Source organism: Antechinus flavipes, chromosome 2 (assembly GCF_016432865.1).
Source record: "Antechinus flavipes isolate AdamAnt ecotype Samford, QLD, Australia chromosome 2, AdamAnt_v2, whole genome shotgun sequence".
Classification (NCBI taxonomy): domain Eukaryota; kingdom Metazoa; phylum Chordata; class Mammalia; order Dasyuromorphia; family Dasyuridae; genus Antechinus; species Antechinus flavipes.
In genome coordinates, this window is record NC_067399.1 from 295,868,148 (window position 1) to 295,888,313 (window position 20,166).

Here is a 20,166-nt window from a genome sequence, read left to right on the forward strand (position 1 = left end):
TTTAACTTCAGTGATCAAGACCAAAGCTTCTTAAACTGTGGATTAGAAGCCCAAATGGTGTTATATAACTGAATGTAAGGCTCTCAAAAAAGTTTGGCAACAATAAAAGGTTTCTGAACACACAACCAAAAATTAATTTTATATCAAATGCATAATGAATCCGAGGTGTTTCTGGAGGTACTTGCCTGTATTGCATTGAGCAACTTCACTGTAGTTTTGATTCTAAACATATAACATATGCACTTTGCACTGAATATGCATGAACACTGCCAGAAAACACCTCAAGTTCAAGATGGGATCATATAACAATTGTGAAAAAGGGTCACGAGTGGAAAAAGTTTGTAAATCCCTGATCAAGACAATCTAAAACAATTCCAAAGGACTCAAGGATTTTTCATAGATGCTGTCCAGAGAGAGAACTGAGGAACTTTGAATGCAAAGTGAAGCACACATACTTTTTTCATTTTGTTTGTGTTTTCTTTTGCAACACAACTAATATGGATATGTGTTTTTCTTGACTTTACATGTATAACTGATAAAAAAAAATCGCTGCCTTCTCCAAGAGGAGGGAGGGTTAAAGTGGGGAAGAATTTGGAATTTCCAATTTTTTTAAATGAGCTTTAAATTACATATATATATGAAATATTTTATGAAACAAAATATTTTTAAAACAGATAAATAAAAACAATAGACATTAAATTTAAACTACAAATATAGAATAAATATCAAACCTTTGATGCTAAAAAAAAAAAGTAGTATATAGGAGTTCAGAGCATCAGAACCAGACCTGTGATTCCATGAGTATATGGAACTTCCAGACAAGAAAGCTCCATCTATCAATAGAGATAGGCATCTTATTTGTAACTTACAGGCTTAAATTTCCCTAGCAATAATTATAGCAATAATAGAAATTTCTATAATGATTTTGAGTCACTTAACAATAATTTTGTGAGTTCAGGAGGGGAAGTATCCATATTTTACAGGTGAGAACATCCTCCTAAAGGAGTGAAATAACTTAGTACAATGGAAAAATCACTGACTTTTGGTGTCAGAGGACCTTGATCCAAATCTTGTTTTTCTAATTTTGTTCATGTGTGACCTTAGGTGAACATGTGTTCACCAATCTGGATCTTAACATCCTCATAAATAAAATGGTGTTGGTTGGACTCAATAATCTCTAAGGTAACGAACTCTAACTCTATAATCCTGTGACTTACCTGAGGTCACCTAGTAAGTGATCAGATTTTCTGACTTCAACTACAGTGCTTTGATATGTCTTTCTCATTGATTCCAATACAGGATGACTCATTTAAAGTCTTACTCCTCTTCACCAACTCTATCCCCATATCAAGTACAGGCACGTATTAGAAAGAGGCAGCTTTCTCCTCTGGGTCAACAGAATGGGTCTATAATAACTGATATTAATACTGCATCTATTTGCTTTCAAAAATGGCAGCATTGTTTTTCTAAAGTATCTCTCCTTTTGGGTTCCAGAGAAATCAACTCATGGACAAGCTTTTGAAGGAAAGCAAAATCAAAAAGAGACAGGCTCTGGAAGAGTGGGCAGCAGATGTAAAAATAAACAAAATCAAACAGGAAGAGATAGACCATCTGAGCCAAGAACTTAGAGAACTCCAGGCCAGGTTTGTTTTCAAGGAGGGCTGCTGAAAGTTTTCTCCTGTCTCATAGCAACATTAAGTATAAGAGGTCTTGTGGATTCTTTTTCTTTTAAGACAAAGCTCAAACTTTATCATTTACATGAAGCTTTTCTGTGACATCTCACCCCGATATCTTCCCTTTCAAACTATTCAGTATTTAACTAATTAGTATATGTCTGTTTTTATTTGCTTCCTATTTACTTTATACCTACTAACTCACATTCTTGTTTTCCCCCATTAGAACACAAATTCCTTGCAGGTAAGGGCAGTTTCATTTTTCTTTACACTTGCATTTTTGGGGTCCAACATAAAGCTTAGGTATAATAGATGCCTAATAAATATTTGAGTGATTGATTACAAAGGTATCTCAATAACTCCCCTCTCAGTGGGGATTATTGAATCTAAGAAAGATAAAACATTGCATCATTGCCTTGAGTCATAATACTGTACTGTATTAATAGTAGGGAAGCAGGGGACAAAAGAAAGTATAAGGAAAGCTAATGACGCTAGTATAGTAAATAATGATTTAGATGAGAGCAATAACAACTCAGATTTAATCATTTAAAGTTTACAAAGCTCTCCGTTCACTAGACGGTGTAAACCTTATTATCCCTATCATAGAGATGAAGAAGCCTGAGGCTTATAGAATTTGAGTACCTTGCTGAAGTCTGTGTCAATCAGTAAATGCCAAAACCAAGAGCCAAATACAGATCTTTTTATTTCAAGTCTTGTATATTTTTTTCAGCAGATTTTTTGAGCAAAATGTTTCTCAAATAATTTACATTTATTTAATGCTATACTATTATAAAGTACTTTACCTATACATTATCACACTGATGCCTGTGTAATGCAATTATTATTAGTCTCATTTTGTTGATGAGGAAACTGAGACCTGGGAAATTTGAATGACCTGGCCAAGATCACACAATGGTAGAAAGAGAATTTAAGATCAAGATACCCTGATTTGCAACTTAGTGTTATTTTCATTATCACATGGTCCCATATATCCACTCAGTTGCTGAATCCGGTTCATTCTTCTAAACCCAAGTCTAGTTTTCTTAATGTCACACTGCCTCTAAATCTTAATATTTATATAGTTTTTTTGAAAATGAGAATAATATTATCTTTAGTACCTTGTTGAGATAGTTGTTCATAGGTCACAGATTTAGATCTAGAAAAGACCTTAAAAGACTCAAGTCCAAATCCCTCATTTTATAGATGAAGAAACTGAGGCAGAAAAGATTAGATAAGTTTTCTTCAAAATAGACATAGATAGAGCAGCAGCTATTGTCACCAAATCAATAAAATTGAGCTTGACAAATATTCAATATGTAACTTGGCAAATATTGAATCAACAAGCATTGATTAAATATCTATGTAATAGATAGTAAACTGGGGACCCGGAGATATAAAAATAAAATTATAGTCCCTGTCCACAAGAAGCTTACATTATCTCTTGGTATAATCACTTGGTTATAACCTCTTGGGGGCCTCAATCTAAAATAATCCAGATGAATGAATGTAATTTCTGGAAATTTCTAAATGTTTTAGCACCTATTATTAATATTAGTGTATGGTGTATCATACTTATTATAGTAGTAACTGACAGTAAGGTTTGCAAAAAGCTTTAAATAGTTTATCTCATTTCATCTTTATAGACATCTAGCTTAATCAGATGGGCACTGAATTTAAGAATAAAAAAAGATCTGTTCAAATCCTGCCTCAGACACTTCGCAACTGCATGACCTTGCGCAAGTCATTTAATCTCTTTGTTTTAATTCTCTCGTCTCTAAAATGGGGATAACAATAGGACATAACTCATGGAGTTGTTAGGAAGATCAAATGAGATAGTATAAACAAATTATTTTACAAATCTTGAAGCAATATTTAAGTGGTAAGTAACAATGTGGGAGATAATTCCGAAGCTGCTATTTTGATCATTATCATTATCATTATTATTATTATTATTGTTACCTCCTAAAAAAGAGTATATTAAAGTTCTGCTTTTCATAAATTAAAAATGTTTCAGTCTATACCAATAAAAAGATCCCTGGAAAGACTTGGTATTTGATTTTCCTACAAAGATATATTAGAGTGATATAACTTCAAATAGGTATTTTGTTCTTATTCACTTGCTTTTGAGTCAAAAAATTACTTAATCATTCATTTCCTTTTCAGATTAAGGTTCTTACTGTTAAAGAGCTCACTAGAAGTCTTCGAGCTATAATTTAATAATCATTTTAATTTATTGTCTTCCCTCATTAAAACATAAGCTCCTTGAAAAACTGGCTTGTTTGCTTACATATATATATATTATATATATACATATATATTATATATATACATATATATATTCTTAGCATTTATTACAGTGTCTGGCACACAATAATCACTAATGAATGCTTTTACTATCTGTTTGTCTATCTCCTATTAAGCTAGAAGATAAACTTTAAGATCTCATTCAACTTTAGGATTCTAAGGTTCTTGGGGTAACTGTCTTTTCTCCTTTTTGTATCTTCAGAATTTAGCACTGTGCCTGGGTCATAGCAGGACTTTAATAAAAGTTTATTGACTGATAGTTGATCTTGGCTCTATTACTGCAGGAAACAGATGCTGAAGAAAAAGATAGAAAAGTACAAGCCATTTGAAGACTTTCTGGCTAAAGTCCTTGATAAATTGCCTAATTGTAAGTTATTGCATTCCCTAATCCACAATCATTTTTTTTTAATCTCAGGCTTACATTTTACTGCTTAGGCCACTCAGACAATATTAGAGAGGCAGAGAATTCACTGTTAAAAATGAATATTGGCCAAAAAAAGACAATCATAATAAAAGGAGCTTGTATTTATTTGGCCAAAGTATAAGACTACAAAACATTTCACTCATATTATTTTATTTTATACAGCTGTTGATATATGTGTGTGTGTGTGTGTGTGTGTGTGCCTTCATTTTACAGATAACACTAATTTTGTTATTGCTACTGTTTGTTCAGTCAAGTCTCCCTAACTCCATTCAGACTTTGTTGGCAAAGATACTGGAGTAGTTCATCATCTCCTTTTCCATTTTGCAGATGAGGAAACTGAGGCAAATAGGGTTAAGTGGCTTGCCCAGGATCACATATCTAGTAAGTATTTGAAGCCAGGAAGGTGAGTTTGACCACTTATTAGAATTTGTATGACATTTCCATTGGATTGGAATAAGTAACTATATTTTACATAATTATAAGGAGCAGTTAGGTAGCTAAGTGGATAGAGCACTGGGCCTGGTGTCAGGAAAACCTGAATTCAAATCCAACCTCAGAAACTTCCTAGCACTGCAATTCTGGGAAAGCCACTTAACCCTATTTGCCTCAGTTTCCTCATCTGCAAAATGAACTGGAGAAGAAAATAGTAAGGAAATCCCAAATGGGCCCCACAAAAAATCATCCAATACTGAAACAACTGAACCACCACAACAACAATATAATGATAATCTCAACTAGCTCAAATTCTAATATGGGCAACCAATTCATGAGATTTATTATTCACAATAATCAGGATGTAACTATAAACTCCAATGACTTCCTATTATCCTCAGAATCAAATGTAAACTCCTATGGCATTTGTAGTCCCAACCTATCTTTCTAGACATAGTACATTACTATCCTGGACATTGGACATTTACATGGCACAATGGATCATGCACTGGACCCAGAATCAGGAAGACCTGAGTTCAAATAAAGCCTTAGATACTTATAGTTGTATGATTGTGCAAATCACTTGATCTCTGACTACCCCAGTTTGCTCAACAATAAAACGAAGGTAGGTGCTATTATTATCCCCAAGTGTTGTCGTGAAGCTCCGATGAGATAATATTTGTAAAGTAACTGGAACATAATAAGCCTTTAATAAATGCCTCTTTCCTTCATTTCTTCATCTGACATTTAACAGCTGGATTTCAACCCATCTTTCTAGATTTACTGCATATTACTACCTCATACACTGGAATCCAGGCAAACAGGTCTTGTTACTACCACTCATACATAGCATTCTATCATCCGCCTCCATCTGGGGATTAGGCATCCAGTAGCCCTGAATTACACTTCCTCCTCACCTTCAGAATTCTTTGCTGACTACAAGGCTCAGCTCAATTATCACTTACACGAGGCTTTTATTGATCTCCCAGCTGTTAATATCTTTCCCTCAAAAATCAACTTGCACTGTATATGTATGTGTCTGTGTGTGATTGTAGACATATTTTTGCTATTGTTGTTGGGTTGTTTTCAGTTACATTCAACTCCTCTTGATTCCATTTGGGGTTTTGTTAGCAAAGATAATGGTACAATTTATCATTTCCTTCTTCACATCATTTTACAGATGAGGAAACTAAGACAGAGTGAAGTCACTTGTCCAGGATCACACAACTAGTAAGTGTCTGAGGCCACATTTGAACTCAGGAAGATGAGTCTTCTTGTCTCCATATCTGGCACTCTATGCAGTACATCACCTAGCTATCCCAGATATAGATACAAGTCAAGTCAATTAACCCTGTTTAATCTGTTTTCTCATCTGCAAAATGAGCTGGAAAAGGAAATGGCAAGAAAACCCTAAATGGATCCAACATACATACACAGGTATTATAGATATAGTTATAGACAGAAATACAGATATAGAGATATGGATATATTTAGAAATCAAGGTATTTCTAAGTATCATTCTAGCCATACCTAGGTATGGTTGAGAGAGACAGAGAGAAACACAGAGACACATATAGAAAAAGAAAAGAGACAAAGAGACAGGCAGAGACAGACAGACACAGAGAGACCAAGTAAAAGAGAGGAGAGACAGAGAGGAGAGAGACAGTGACAGAGAGAGGAAAAAGAAAGACAGAGACAGAGAGAGCCAAGAGAAGAGAGAGTGGGGGGGAGAGAGGGAGGAAGGGAAAAAGAGGGGGAAAGAAAGAGGGGGGAAGAAGGAGAAAGAGAGAGGGGAGAGAGAGAGAGAGAGAGAGAGAGAGAGTGAGAATAATTTGTGTCTCAACTAGACTGGAAGCTCCTTAAAATTAGGGACTTAAAATTGTTTTCATTATTTTATTTGTATCCCAGAGCATAAAAGAGAGCCTGGTACATAATAATAATGATTAATTGATTAGTTAGATACACCCAAATCACAAAATTAGATGTGGGTTTTGAATCTGTCTTCTCAATTCCATATCTTGCATTCTTTCTTCTTTATTACACTGCCTTCCTTAGAACTGTTGAGACCTCGGAGGGTATCTGCTTGATACTCTAATTGAACAAAAATCTCTTCTACAGAATTCCTAATAGAAGATTTTTTGTTCTTCACTTGAAGATCTACAGAAATGGGGAATCTCATTTCCTCTAAAGCAACCTGCTGTAGACAGAACACAACACCAAGAATAAAAAAAATCTAGTTGGTAAAATCAGCTCAGCCACTGGTCTGCTGTGCCACTTTGGGCAAGTCACATGCCCTGCATGGTTCTATATTCTGTTCAGTCATTTCAACTATGAACAACTCTTGGTGACACTATTCAGAGTTTTCTTGGAAAAAATATTAGAGTAGTTTACTGAAACAAAAAAAAAGTGGCTCAAATGACCAGTTCCCTAGCTTAATAAGTATAGTACAAAGGAAATAAAATAGTAATCAATAACCAGACAGATTAGACTTACATGATGTCAGAAAGAAAGGGTAGAGGAGGCCAAGTTGTGAGATGAACATTTGTGGACTGAAGCTGAATTATTGAACTGAAAGTATCTTTTCAAGCCACACCAGTGCTCTCAATTTATTCTTAGCTCAGACTACAGATAGAAATTAATAATAACAATTCAGATTTTCATAGTACTTAACATTTACAAAGCAGTCCCTGGGACAATCTTGTGTATTAGGTATTACAAATATTATTTCCTCTACCAGATAAGGAATTGAAGGTCCAAGAGGTTAAATGATTTGCTAAGGGTCACATAGCCAGTGTTAAAGTCAAAAATCTGAATTCAATCTCAAATTTATCTTCTCTCTACCTTTCTGCCTATTTCAAGGACCTTAAGAATTTTGTTTTAAGAGCCTTATAGGGCTGCAAAACAATAAAAAGGGAAGCAGGAGGAAGAATGGAAGGAGGAAAAAGAAAGGCAAGGAGGGAAAAAAGGAAGCAAGGAACAAATAAACAAATCAATGAACAAAAGGAAAGGAAAGGGGGTAAGGGAAAGAGGAAGGAGGGAAGAAAGGAAGCAAAAGAGGAAAGTGGGGTGGAAGAAAGAAAAGAGAGGAAGGGAAAGAAGGAAAAAGGAAGAAAAGAAAAAAGAAAGAAAGAAAGAAAGAAAGAAAGAAAGAAAGAAAGAAAGAAAGAAAGAAAGAAAGAAAGAAAGAAAGAAAGAAAGAAAGAAAGAAAGAAAGAAAGAAAGGAAGGAAAGTGGAAGGGAAGGAAAGAGGAAAGGAAGGAGAGAGGGAAGAATACAGTTAGTACTATCAACATGCTACAAGATAATAGAGCAATCAGAGAAGTTTTTGAATTGTACCTGTGCACACAGAAAAAAAGATGAATAATGAATATTTAAACTTATTGAATATATCCCACTTACATAATGCTTTGCAGTTAACAGTTTGTCTTCCTCAGAATACCTTCTTGAGGCAGGCAGTATAAGTGTTATCATCCCCATTTTACAAATGGAAAAACTGAGCCTGAGGGAGAGAAAGTAACATTCTCAAAACAGTAGTGGCAAACTGAAACCAGAACCGTGGTCTTCTGACTGAAAATTCCATATTCTTTCCAATATACCCCTCTCTTTCCTGGGATTGTGCTGAAGTCAAAAGAGATAATGTAGGTAAAAGTTCCCTGTAATCATAAAGAATTTAAATGTCAGCTGCTATTGTTACTGGGTCAGGGATAAGGATCCGGAGATTGAAATTAATGAAAAGTTGAATGGAACTTCTGCCACCTAGTGGTAATGGCATGTACCTGGCATATAACAACTAAATGGGAATCTATGAAAGAGGCAGAAAACAGATTGTAGGAATGAAAATGGAAAAAGTCCATCAGCTGAGTCACAGTCAGAGCTGGCTATATCTCCATCTATTCCTTCTCTCTCTCATCCTTCATCTCCTCCTTCTCCCTCCCTCCATCCTTCTTCCCTCCTCTTCCTCTTCCTCCCCCCTCTTCCTCTTCCTCCATTTCCTTCCCTTCCTTCTCTTTCTACTTCTACTCCCCCAGTCTCTTTCCCTTATTCCCCTCCTCCACCCCATTCTTCTCCCTCCTCCCTTCCTCCCCTTTCCTCCAGTCTATGTACCACTCCTAAGCTCACAGCAGTCCACAACCTGACCACCTTGGCCCCGAGGTACCTCATGCTGGACTTTAAAAGGCTCCCAGAACACATCCCCTGCCCCCCCCACCAGGGTTAGCATAGCCCCATGGGAAAATAACATTATGGAATGGCACAGGGTCATTTTTGAACTGAAGGGACCCCATTTGAAGATGCCATGTTTAACTAACAACAGAATTCACAGAAAAATATCCAAACAACCCATTTACAGAGGGATTTGTTTTTTTAAAATGCTTCATCCATATGCCTGAATATACTTCAAAATCCTTTGAGTCTAATCTATGATGTCCCCTCCATTTTAACACTAATATAGTCTTTCTTGGATGAGCCTAATCCCAAGCAGCTAGTGAACAACCAGGCTGCTCAGCTAGACCAGGGGAACAAAGGAGAATATGAAAAGCGAGTTTGGGTAATCAAACAACGGTCTCTTGACCTTAAAACAAGTGGTCTGAACATAAGGAAAAAAATGTGTCTGTCCCCTACCTTCTTTTCCCCATTAGCATCATTATATTTATTTTGTTGAAAACAAAACAACTGTCACACTGTTACTACTTTTCCTTTCTGAAGTTTCCTTTCCTCCCCTCCTTTCAAATATTCCTTTTTTGTGGTACTTCATTTCCAATTTTAAAGTAGTAGAGGTGTGCCAGAATGTTTGTGGCAGCCCTGTTTGTAGTGGGTAGAAATTGGAAATTGAATGGATGCCCATCAATTGGAGAATGGTTGGGTAAATTGTGGTATATGAATGTTATGGAATATTATTGTTCTGTAAGAAATGACCAGCAGGATGAATACAGAGAGGCTTGGAGAGACTTACATGAACTGATGCTAAGTGAAATAAGCAGAACCAGGAGATCATTATACACTTCGACAACGATATTGTATGAGGATGTATTCTGATGGATGTGGATTTCTTTGACAAAGAGACCTAACTCAGTTTCAATTGATAAATGATGGACAGAAGCAGCTACACCCAAAGAAAGAACACTGGGAAACGAATGTGAACTATCTGCATTTTTGTTTTTCTTCCTGGGTTATTTTTACCTTCTGAATCCAATTCTCCCTGTGCAACAAGAAAACTGTTCGGTTCTGTAAACATATATTGTATCTAGGATATATACTGCAACATATCTAACATATATAGGACTGCTTGCCATCTAGGGGAGGGGGTGGAGGGAGGGAGGGGAAAAATCGGAACAGAAACGAGTGCAAGGGATAATGTTGTAAAAAAAAATTACCCTGGCATGGATTCTGTCAATATAAAGTTATTGTTAAATAAAATAAAATAAAATATTAAAAAAATAAAAAATAAGTAGTAGAGGTATATGAAATGTACTTTACTTTCAAAATTGTAATAGTTATACAGAGATACTTATACATAGCTTAATAATATATTTCTATGTATATTTCAAATAAATGAACTGAACTGATTAAAGTGATGACTAATCCTGGTTGGTCTTGGGAGCATATGAATCTAAAGCACTTAGAATCTCTAGCATGGAAAAACTTAGTTCCACATAAAATAATCCATTTATAAAGCCAATCTGGGCTACTCTTGGGAGATGATAAATTAATGATAGGAAGGAAAATGTTTTTATATAGGAGAATCACTTTAAAAAGAAAAACAAGCCACACCCACCCACATTATCAGCTTGAGCTATAACTGTCATTCAGTAACTAGACATGACATTGAAGGGAAAATCTGTTGATTTTTAGGTAAATAAATAAACTTCCACTCTGGTTTTTACATTGGTAAAAATGAGAGAGCCATGACTGATTTTTGAGGAGCAAAGTTGTCCCTTTGGTTTTCTCCATCTTTCTTTATAGTTTAAATTACCCAGAGAACATAGTACCACTTGGCAAAAAGCACCTTGCTTCTTCAATCTTTCCCTAATCTCAGCGATGTACTAACAAAAACTATGCTTTAATTCCTTCAGATTCTCAAGAGGCCCCTTCTTTGATGTTCAAAGTCCAGACACTCTTCAATCTAAGATTATTTGGACCTTTTTTTTTATGATACCTTTATTATGATAGTGTAGAATGCAACATATAAATGTTCTGTTCATCTTTTTGCAACTCAGTCTGTTCAAGTATTCCATTTAAAATGTATTTTTTCCAGAAATTACAAATAAAAAATAACCTTAAACTTTAAAAAGCCCAATAGCGGTCCAAGTAATCCATGATAATGCTTTATGGTCAGAGCCCAAGATAAAAAATATTTCTGTCCCGTAAATTTAAGAACATTTAACTTTGAATAGGAAATAAAACATCATAATATTCTGACTGAGAGGTTAGAAGCCTGATGCTTAAACATATTTCCAAAGAGAGAGTATTGGAAAGTTTTAATGAGAAAAGAATTCTTCCACTCTTTCCAACATAATAGAAGATTTTTAAAGGAGAGTTGTTTTTTGTTTGTTCGTTTTTCCCCAAATGTACATCTGACCAACATATTGTTGCCATCCTAGAAGACCAAAGGGAAAAATGTATGAAATAATTGAATGTAGAATGTCACAGATAGAACAATAAAATTAATAATCTCAACAATTCACAGAGACGCCCCAGAGATCACCTAGTTTAATTCCCTTAAATGACAAAGCTGAGGCTCAGAGAAGCTAAGCCACTTGGCTACGATCTGAAATCAACCAGTAGCACAGCTAGAACTAGAACACAGTTCTCATGATTCCTAGACCTATACTAATACTTAGAGCTCATAGTCATATAGTGACCACTATATACCAGGCAAAGACAACTAGGTGATGAATAGAGCACTGAGCTTGGAATCAGAAAGATTCATTTTCCTGAGTTCTGGCCACATTTTTGCAAAGGTGAATAATGAAAACTATCTTTGCATGTATTTGGAAAAATAAAAAGCTATTTTTTTAAAAAGGTCTTCCTTGAAAGATCTATAACTTCTTTTAAAAAAATCTGGCTTCAAACACTTATTAAGCTACATAACCCAAGGCAAGTGACTTGGGTTGGCAAAGTGACTCTTTGCTTCAATTGCCTCATCTGTAAAATGAGCTGGAGAAAGAAATGGCAAGTCACACCACACAGTCTTTCTGACTCTAGACTTGGAACTCTATCTGTTGCACTCTCTAGCTGTCCCTAGGTTATAAGAGTGATGTTATTTCATAAGGGGAAAGGGAAGGGTGAAATCCTTGGGAAATTGGAGGCTAATTGATACTCAAGGCAAGTTATATGACTTGCCCAAAAATAAATATTGAAGTTATGATTTGAGTTCTGGGCTTCTAATTTTTTCCCATGTTTTTGAAACTCTGCAAGTTTCAGAATTGGGATGGTATTCAAGGGTCTTGAAAGAAGTATTAGATTTACCCAAGTAGAGAAAGAAAGGAGGGAATTGGGGCATTTCAGGCAGAAGGAACAGAATGAGACAAAGCACAATAGCAGGTAAACATCAGGACTTTTGTGGAACTAGAATAGGGCTTGCACTTCTTTCACCATGAAAATGATTCCTTTATCTGATAGAATCTTTGATTCTCTGTCCTAATGCAGGCTATAGAAGCTGGGATTTGAACTCTTCTATAAAGAAAATCATAGACCACTATAAGATGCTCTCCAAAACCAACAAGAACTTAACAAATCAAGTGTCCCAGCTCTCAGATGCTTACAAGAATGTCCAGAAAAGTCTTGAAGTTTTGCAACTGGAACATACCAACAACACACTTGTAATGCTATCTTGATATAACAAGCAGGGCCTTGGGCATATTATTTCCAGTGAATTAGGGTATTTAGAAAGTGACCCAATATTTGCCCTCCATTCCCTCATTTCCATTGACTACGAATAGATATGAGGTATCAAGTGTATTGCTTTGAATTCCTTATCTGAAAGTTTTCATAATTCATTAGACCTAGAGCTAGAAGGCACCTTTAGAGACCATTCTTGTAAAGATAAGACACTGAAGCCCAGTGAAGTAGAACAATTTAACTAAGGTCAGGGTATTTAAAACAAAGTGTGGATTCCAGTTGCTAGAAGAAAGCCTGGGCTCCATTATGATAATCTTCTCAATTCTTTTTTTTTTTTAAATCTTCTCAATTCTTTAGTGAGATAATGGAATTTGGAACTAAAGGCCATCTTTGAAAAAAAGAGAATTAGAGGAATAGGGCTAGAAAAGGAACTTTATGAGTTAAAATAATATCAGGAGAGGTACTGGAGCCCGTTCAAACCAGTTGGAGAGTTGGTTGTTAAATCTTCATTGGAAGCATTTAGAGTGAGAAATGGGTAAAACAGAGTTTTATTTATTGTTTTGTTGATTGCCTAGACTTCAGGAGTGATGGAGAAAATAATAATTTAGATACTGAAAAGTAAAAGGTTAAAAAAAAATGTGGCCAGTTGTTAAACATTTACCAGCACATTCATGGAAAGAGTACTTTAAAAGTATCTAACCTAACCTCATTTTATAGATAAGGAAATAAAAGTCTACAGAAATGAAGCTAATTGATAGTAGGGAAGCACATTCTCAAAATCTTATAGTAATAGTAGTTGTAGTTCTAGTAGTAGTTGTAGTACTAATTGTTGTAGTAGTAGTAGTTGTAGTTAGTTGTAGTTACAATAATAGTTGTAGTTAGTTGTAGTAGTAGTTGTAGTTGTAGTAGTAGTTATAGTAGTAATTGTAGTAGTTGTAATTAATTGTAGTTGTAGTTAGTTGTAGTTGTAATTGTTATTGTAGTTGTAGTTATTGTTGTAGTTGTAGCTGGTAGTAGTAGTAGTAGTAGTAGTAGTTGTAGTTGGTAGTAGTAAAAATGGTTCTCATTTATATACTTCTCTAAAGTTTGCAAGCACTTTGTATACATTATATTTTGCATCAGGGAAGTGATTTCATTGGTACAGAGAATTCCAAGAAAGGAAACTCCCTCTAACAATATAGAATGTCAGCTTGCCTTTTAATTTATAGTCTTAGGGAGGTTTCCTGGGGGTACTCATAGATTGCATGACTAGGTTCACAAAGCTACTATGTGTCAGGGGGTATTTAAATAGGACATCTCTGGCTCAAAGCCTGAGTCTTTATTCACTACATTTAATGGCTTCTCTCAAGTCAGGTAAATAATAAAAAATATAGGAAGAAGAAGAAAAAGAAGACACAAAGCTATAAAGAGAATTAGTGGTAAAGACAGTACTTGAGCCCAAATATTCTAACTCCAAAAGGGGCAAGAGATTGGACAGATTTTGGGAGATAGTGGAGAATAGGAAAGCCTGGTGCGCTATGTGGTCCATGGGAGTTGTGAAGAATTGGATACGGCTGAATAGCCACAAAAATTCTAACTCCAAGTTTAGGATTCCTCCTACAATTCAATATATCATGTTTATACTAGCAGAGAACATTTCAGAAGATGGGAGGAGGGAAATAACAAGATTGGAGGAAGTTTTCCCATATTCCCCAAATCCATTGATTTGGTTGCCTTCAATTTCCATGCATAGGGCCAAGCCTGGAGAAAAAAACATATATTAAATGATAATTTGGGGTAAATAATTGACCAGAACCACTTCTTTTTGTCATGCCTGAGCCTAGATATGAAACTCTAGAAAGGTTGAGGGAACTTACCCAACACACAGGCTGGCAGTAAGAGTTTTAATTCTTTTCAATAAAATTCTATTCTATTGAATAGAATAATACTATTCAAAAAACATCTACTTAGCACCCAACACAAGTGTTGCTATGCTAAAGGTTCTGAGAGGAACACTGTCCAAGACCCTTCTAATCTGGGGGGATGATGGTGAAGGGGCCAATTCTGTGATTTCCCAAGTATAAGGAACTCCTAGTGAGGATATTCTCTCTAGGACAAACAGATCAGCATCAACTCTACAATTTACAGTCTTAGAATGTTGCCTGGGGCACTAAGATTTGGTGTCAAAAGTTAATATGTGTCAGAAATAGTAGTGATTTGAATCAGATCTTCCTAATTCCAAATTCCATTTCTATCGACTAGGCCACAATACTAATAGGATAGGAAACTCAGGAGGAGAGAAATGAGGAGGGGAAGGAAGGGAAAGGGAGAGAGGGAGACAGAAAAAGAGAGAAAGAGAGAGAGAGAAGGATAGATGAATGGATGGATGGATAGAGAAAAATATATGGATAGATAAATGAATAGATAATTGATATATCGATGAATGAATAAGTGAACAATTAAATGAATGAATAGTTAAATAGATGTATTAATTAATGAGGGGAGACAGAGACAGCGAAACAGAGAGAGGTAGTATCTATGTATAACTTTAAGGAGATATAAGCCAAGGACTAGGGGAAAATATAGAGATCACATTAAATTTGTTCTGTGGAACTAAGAGGGCAAAATTGTGTCTAAAAGGAAGAAATTACAGAAAGGTAGATTTGAGCCCAATATAAGCAAACTCTACTATTTTACAATTAGAACCTTTCTCTTATGACCTACATCTTCAGACAAAGGGTTGGCCATGACTTGCAATGGATTTGTGGAGGGGATTACAATTCAACTACAAGTTGAACTAAATGATCTCTGTTTGAAATCCCTTCCTGCCCTGGCTGGAGCTATATGATTCTACAGTATGTGACTGAAGAGAATCAGGAAAGCTTAATGAAAATAAAAACATTTGAGTCAAGCCTTTATATAAAAGCAGAAATGTGAAGAAGAGATTCCTAAAGGTTGGAACTAAAGTTTTTTGGTGGATGCTAAACCTTGTCTAACTTTTATATGTTTTTAGGATTGAACCTATTCTCATTTGCATATCCTAGGCTCTGAATACTGAGCTCTCAACATTGCAAAAGAAATTTGATGAGATTAAGAGAAAAAACAGTAAGATGAAAATGGATGAACAGTTGAAGAAAAGTATCTTAAAAGATGAAGTAAGTCTATGAAGTCTGCAGGTTACCCATAAAATAGATTGCATTTCTAAAGCACTTTTCTCTGAACAATCCTATATGAGATAGTGAAAATTTTATTCTATTCCCATTTTATAACAGAAAAAATTGAAACTCAAAGAAACAGCACTCTTGTCCATAGTCACCTAGCTAGGATTCATAAGATTCAAATGCTAGTCTCCTGTATTGAACTCTGGAATATTTTCCACCAGGACATTAGCCCTCTGATGGGGTTCACCACCAAATGATAGGGTACAGGAGTACTAAATCCCCACATTGATTGGAGTTTCAAGACTTTACCAATAGGCCACCAAATATTGAAGTATGGGGTTTTTGGACCCCAAAAATATATTGGGGTTACAGACTGGTATCACAAGATGTCTCAGAAGAATTTGTAGGCAATTTAACAACCAATTCTCCAAATCAAGAGGCAAAAATTTTATTATGCTGCTAAGAGCTGGCTGAATTCTTAAGAGATTTTAGCAAAAAAAAAAAAAAGGGGGGGGGCAGGAAGGTTGGTTAGCAATTAGCAAAAAACAAATTCCTAGCTGGAACCTTCAATTAACTAGGGAGAAGATGTCATTAAGGAGAAAGATGCCATTGGGAGAAATACCATTAAAATATGACAGGTGAGGGATTATAGCATTAAATAGAGGGCTAAATTCCTAGAGAAATTTAGCAAGTTAGTGAGGTACAAACAGATTCTTTTATATGGGATATATAATCTTTGGGAGTTGACATCATATTTTGGCTTTCTGATTGGATACATTACCTATGGAGTTATGATGGTTTTGTCAATGTAAAAAATTTTGCTAAGAATTTATTGAGGGGCCACAACCTGGGGTGGAATTGTATATATCAAGTTTATCCAATTTGCCCTACATGTCACAATCCTCTTATGAATGTACTGCTTTCTTCTGGGTATTTTTTAAAAATGTGTCATTGATGCTTCTTTCTTTATTCTATACTCCATCAGTCCTGCCCCATAAATCCAAATTAAAAGCCTCTCTTAAAACGAATATGTTAAGATAAAGTGTTTATAATGAGTGTCTTATTCAACACCTCTCTGCCACAGATGGGCAGCATATTTATCATAAGTCTTTCTGGAGTTCATGATTGGCCATCAAGAAGACAATGGTCTTTCATGACAATGTTATAGTTATTAATAAACTGTCCTCTTGATCCTGCTCATTTCACTCACCATATAAATCCACTTGATTCTATCTGAATCCATTCTTTTCATTATTTACAATCCACTAACATTTCATTATATTCATATCCCATAATTTGTTCAGTCATTCCCAATTTGATGGATACTCATATTGTTTCCAGTTTCTTTTTTTTCCTAAACAAAAAAGAATATTATGAACATTTTCCCTCTTTATTTGATCTTTATAGTATAGGCCCAATCTATCACTTTATCAAAAAATATGCACAATTTAAGGTGTTTTGAGTATTTTACCAAATTGCTGTTCAAAATGATTAATTCACAAATCAGAATGATTAATTGACAGTCTATTAGCTTGTCTATCCTTCCACAGATTTTCCAAAAATTGTCATTTTCCCTTTTTTCATTTTTGTCAATCTGACAGATATAAGGTGGAACTTCTGAGCTGTTAACATTTACATTGCTCTTATTATTAGGGATTTGGAGCATTTTAAATGGTTATTAATAGCTTGCTTTCTTCTTTTGAAGAACTGTTCAAATTCTGTGGCCAGTTATCTATTGGTAAATGATTTTTTAATTATATTTTAATTTGACTCATATATTTAGATAATAGATCCTAATCACATAAATTTGCTTTTTTTTTTCATCTGATTCCAACCACATTGGTTTTATTTGTACAAAACTTTTAAATTTATGTGATCAAAACTATCCATTTTATCTCCTATCATCATCTGAAGGAGAGAGTAAGGGCCATAACTCTGTCCCACTCCTATCCAATTCACGATCAGGTCAAGACATCAATTTCATGATATCATTGGTCCTCATCAAGAAGGATAAATAACAACAATAATAACAACAGCTTTCTCTAGTGACTACCAAAATAGCTCTGGGGCATGGGGTGTCTTGTTTTCCAACTCTAAACTTCTATTTGTACATGTAAGATTCACATCCAAAAAAACAGCTGAGGTGAAAGGTTATTCATTGCCTCTTCTACTTGTTGGTGAGTTGTTTCAGTTGTTTAGTCTTTTCATGACTTTCTATGATCCTATTTGGGCTTTTTTGGCAAAGCTTACTAGAGCGGTTTGCCATTTGCTTTTCCAACTTATTTTATGAGAAACTGAGGCAAATAGGGTTAAGTGACTTACCTAGAGTCACACAGAAAGTATCCAAGACTGGGTTTGAATTCAGGAACTCCTAACTCCAAGGCTATCTATCACTCTATCTACCATGCCATTTAGCTGCCCTCTCTTCTTCCCCACATTTCCAATTTTTCATGGATATTTACGACTGGTCAAAAACCTAAAGGAACTCAATCTCACACTTCTATGTAAAATGGGATCAATAATACCCATAGAATCTACATTAAAGGATGTTGTAAAGATCAAATGAGATAACCAAGTATGTGATGTGTTTTGTAAGCATTAAAATACTATTCAGGATGTCCCAAAAGTCCTGATGCTGTTTTAAGTTTCAGTAGCTTAAAACTGGAGACAGCTTATATAAACGTGTACATTTGAAGGAGAGCAGAGAGAAGATCTGGTTGGCACCTGCTTGTAGAGACCAAATGCCAAAATCAGACTCCATGGGCAATAGAAGGCCAGTGAAGGCTTAGGAATTGAAGAGCAATGTCATGAGAACAGAAAGTTTAGAAAGCTGACTCAAGCACTCTATCCTGAGGATGCACACCTGGTTCATTAGAATGGGAAGGAACTTCAGAGATAGCTAGTCCAACCTTCTCATTTTGCAGATGGGGACAGAGTTGGAGATAGCCTTATAGCCACCACCCAGCAGAAAGCTAAGCCGGGATTAGGACTCAGCACTGCTAACTCCAAATCTTTCTATTCTCCCCAGAAGAGGGATGTGGCTCAGAGCCCCATTTTCCTGCATAGAAATGGATCTTCATCATCCCAGGAAAATCATGTTTTCACCATCATTTCTGTAAACACTTGATGCTTTATCTTCCTGCTCTCATAAGGAGGCAAGAGCAGTGAAAAGAAGCGTGGCTCTGACAATAAAATTGTGTGACTTTGAACAAATTACTTTCTCTCCCCACCCTCAGTTTCTTCATCTGTAAAATGGAGATAATAGTTGTACTATCTAATCCATGAAGTTAATTGTGATGACGAGTTTTATAATCTATAAAATGCTATACAATGGTGACTCTGCTATGATCATTTGAACATACAGTCTAAGAAAGTCACCTTTTGCACTCAGGTATTACAAATGCTTCCTCCCCACACAGGACCAGGATCTAGGGAGCACACTGACAGTCATCACCAACCTGGCACAGCAGTGCCAAATCCAAGACTATGGCCCTCTGACGCATTTAGACTTGGGTTGCAAATTGGAAATGATTCAGGTGAGTGATGCTCTTTGTCTTTGGGAAGAGTAGCAGAGTAAAAAGAGTGGACTTCTGGATTCAAAAGCCCAGGTTTGAATCCCAGCTCTGGCTGTCTAGCTGGATAAGCTTGAACAATCAGCCACTTCTCTCGCAGCCTCAGTTTTCTCATTTGTAAAATTAGATTAGAAAGCTCATATTGCTATCTCATAAGTTTGTTTTGAGTAAAGCACATATTTGATAAACCTGAAAGTTATATATAAAAGGAAACTTTGCAACTATCTTCAGACTGTGATAACCCTACAAAGTTCCCCACCATCCATCAGTCAGCCTCATAATGCAGCTCCTTGTTGACCCATATCTAATATGCAATAAAAAGCACCTGAGATACAGAAATTACATTTTATTATCTTTGTATTTCCTATAAGGATGTTAATGAGGCCATAGACAAAGGTGGCAAAATAGGGACATTGGAAAGAGCACAAGCTCTAGAGAAAGAATTCTCACAATCTCTGAAAAGACCAAAGGGAGAATCCTCAAACATAAAATATTATAAAGAAAATTACATTGAAAAACCAAAGGTCATTCTCATTGGGAACCTCTGAGCATCAAATGATCCCAATATATAAAATGTTTTGTAATCATAAGACACTACTTAAATGGGATTGTTGAATTTTCTCTCTTCTTCCTCTGGCTAGTTCAGCTTTGGCAAAAAGTTCTGAGGATCCTTGTTCCCACCACATCTTCATCTCCCCTTTACATTAAGCTCCATTTCAATTCAACATTTGTTATAGGTTAGACATTTTGTTTAATCCTGCGGGAGACAAAAAAGTAAACAA

At 35.5% G+C, this 20,166-nt stretch overlaps 1 protein-coding gene and 1 long non-coding RNA gene across 4 annotated transcripts in view; one reads left to right on the forward strand and one right to left on the reverse strand.

Annotated features, from left to right (window-relative positions):
* The window catches only part of CCDC197 (coiled-coil domain containing 197), a 35,587-nt gene that overhangs the window by 12,643 nt on the left and 2,778 nt on the right, over positions 1-20,166 (forward strand). The window contains exons 4-8 of the mRNA XM_051977381.1: positions 1,495-1,643; positions 4,262-4,344; positions 12,481-12,653; positions 15,696-15,806; positions 19,232-19,348. Of these exons, the coding sequence (XP_051833341.1) occupies positions 1,495-1,643; positions 4,262-4,344; positions 12,481-12,653; positions 15,696-15,806; positions 19,232-19,348 (633 nt within the window). The remainder of the gene's footprint in view (positions 1-1,494; positions 1,644-4,261; positions 4,345-12,480; positions 12,654-15,695; positions 15,807-19,231; positions 19,349-20,166) is intronic.
* The window catches only part of LOC127549401 (uncharacterized), a 67,880-nt gene continuing 67,447 nt past the window's right edge, over positions 19,734-20,166 (reverse strand). For all 3 annotated transcript variants that reach the window (XR_007950577.1, XR_007950576.1, XR_007950575.1), the window contains one exon: positions 19,734-20,141. This is a non-coding gene — a long non-coding RNA (uncharacterized LOC127549401). The remainder of the gene's footprint in view (positions 20,142-20,166) is intronic.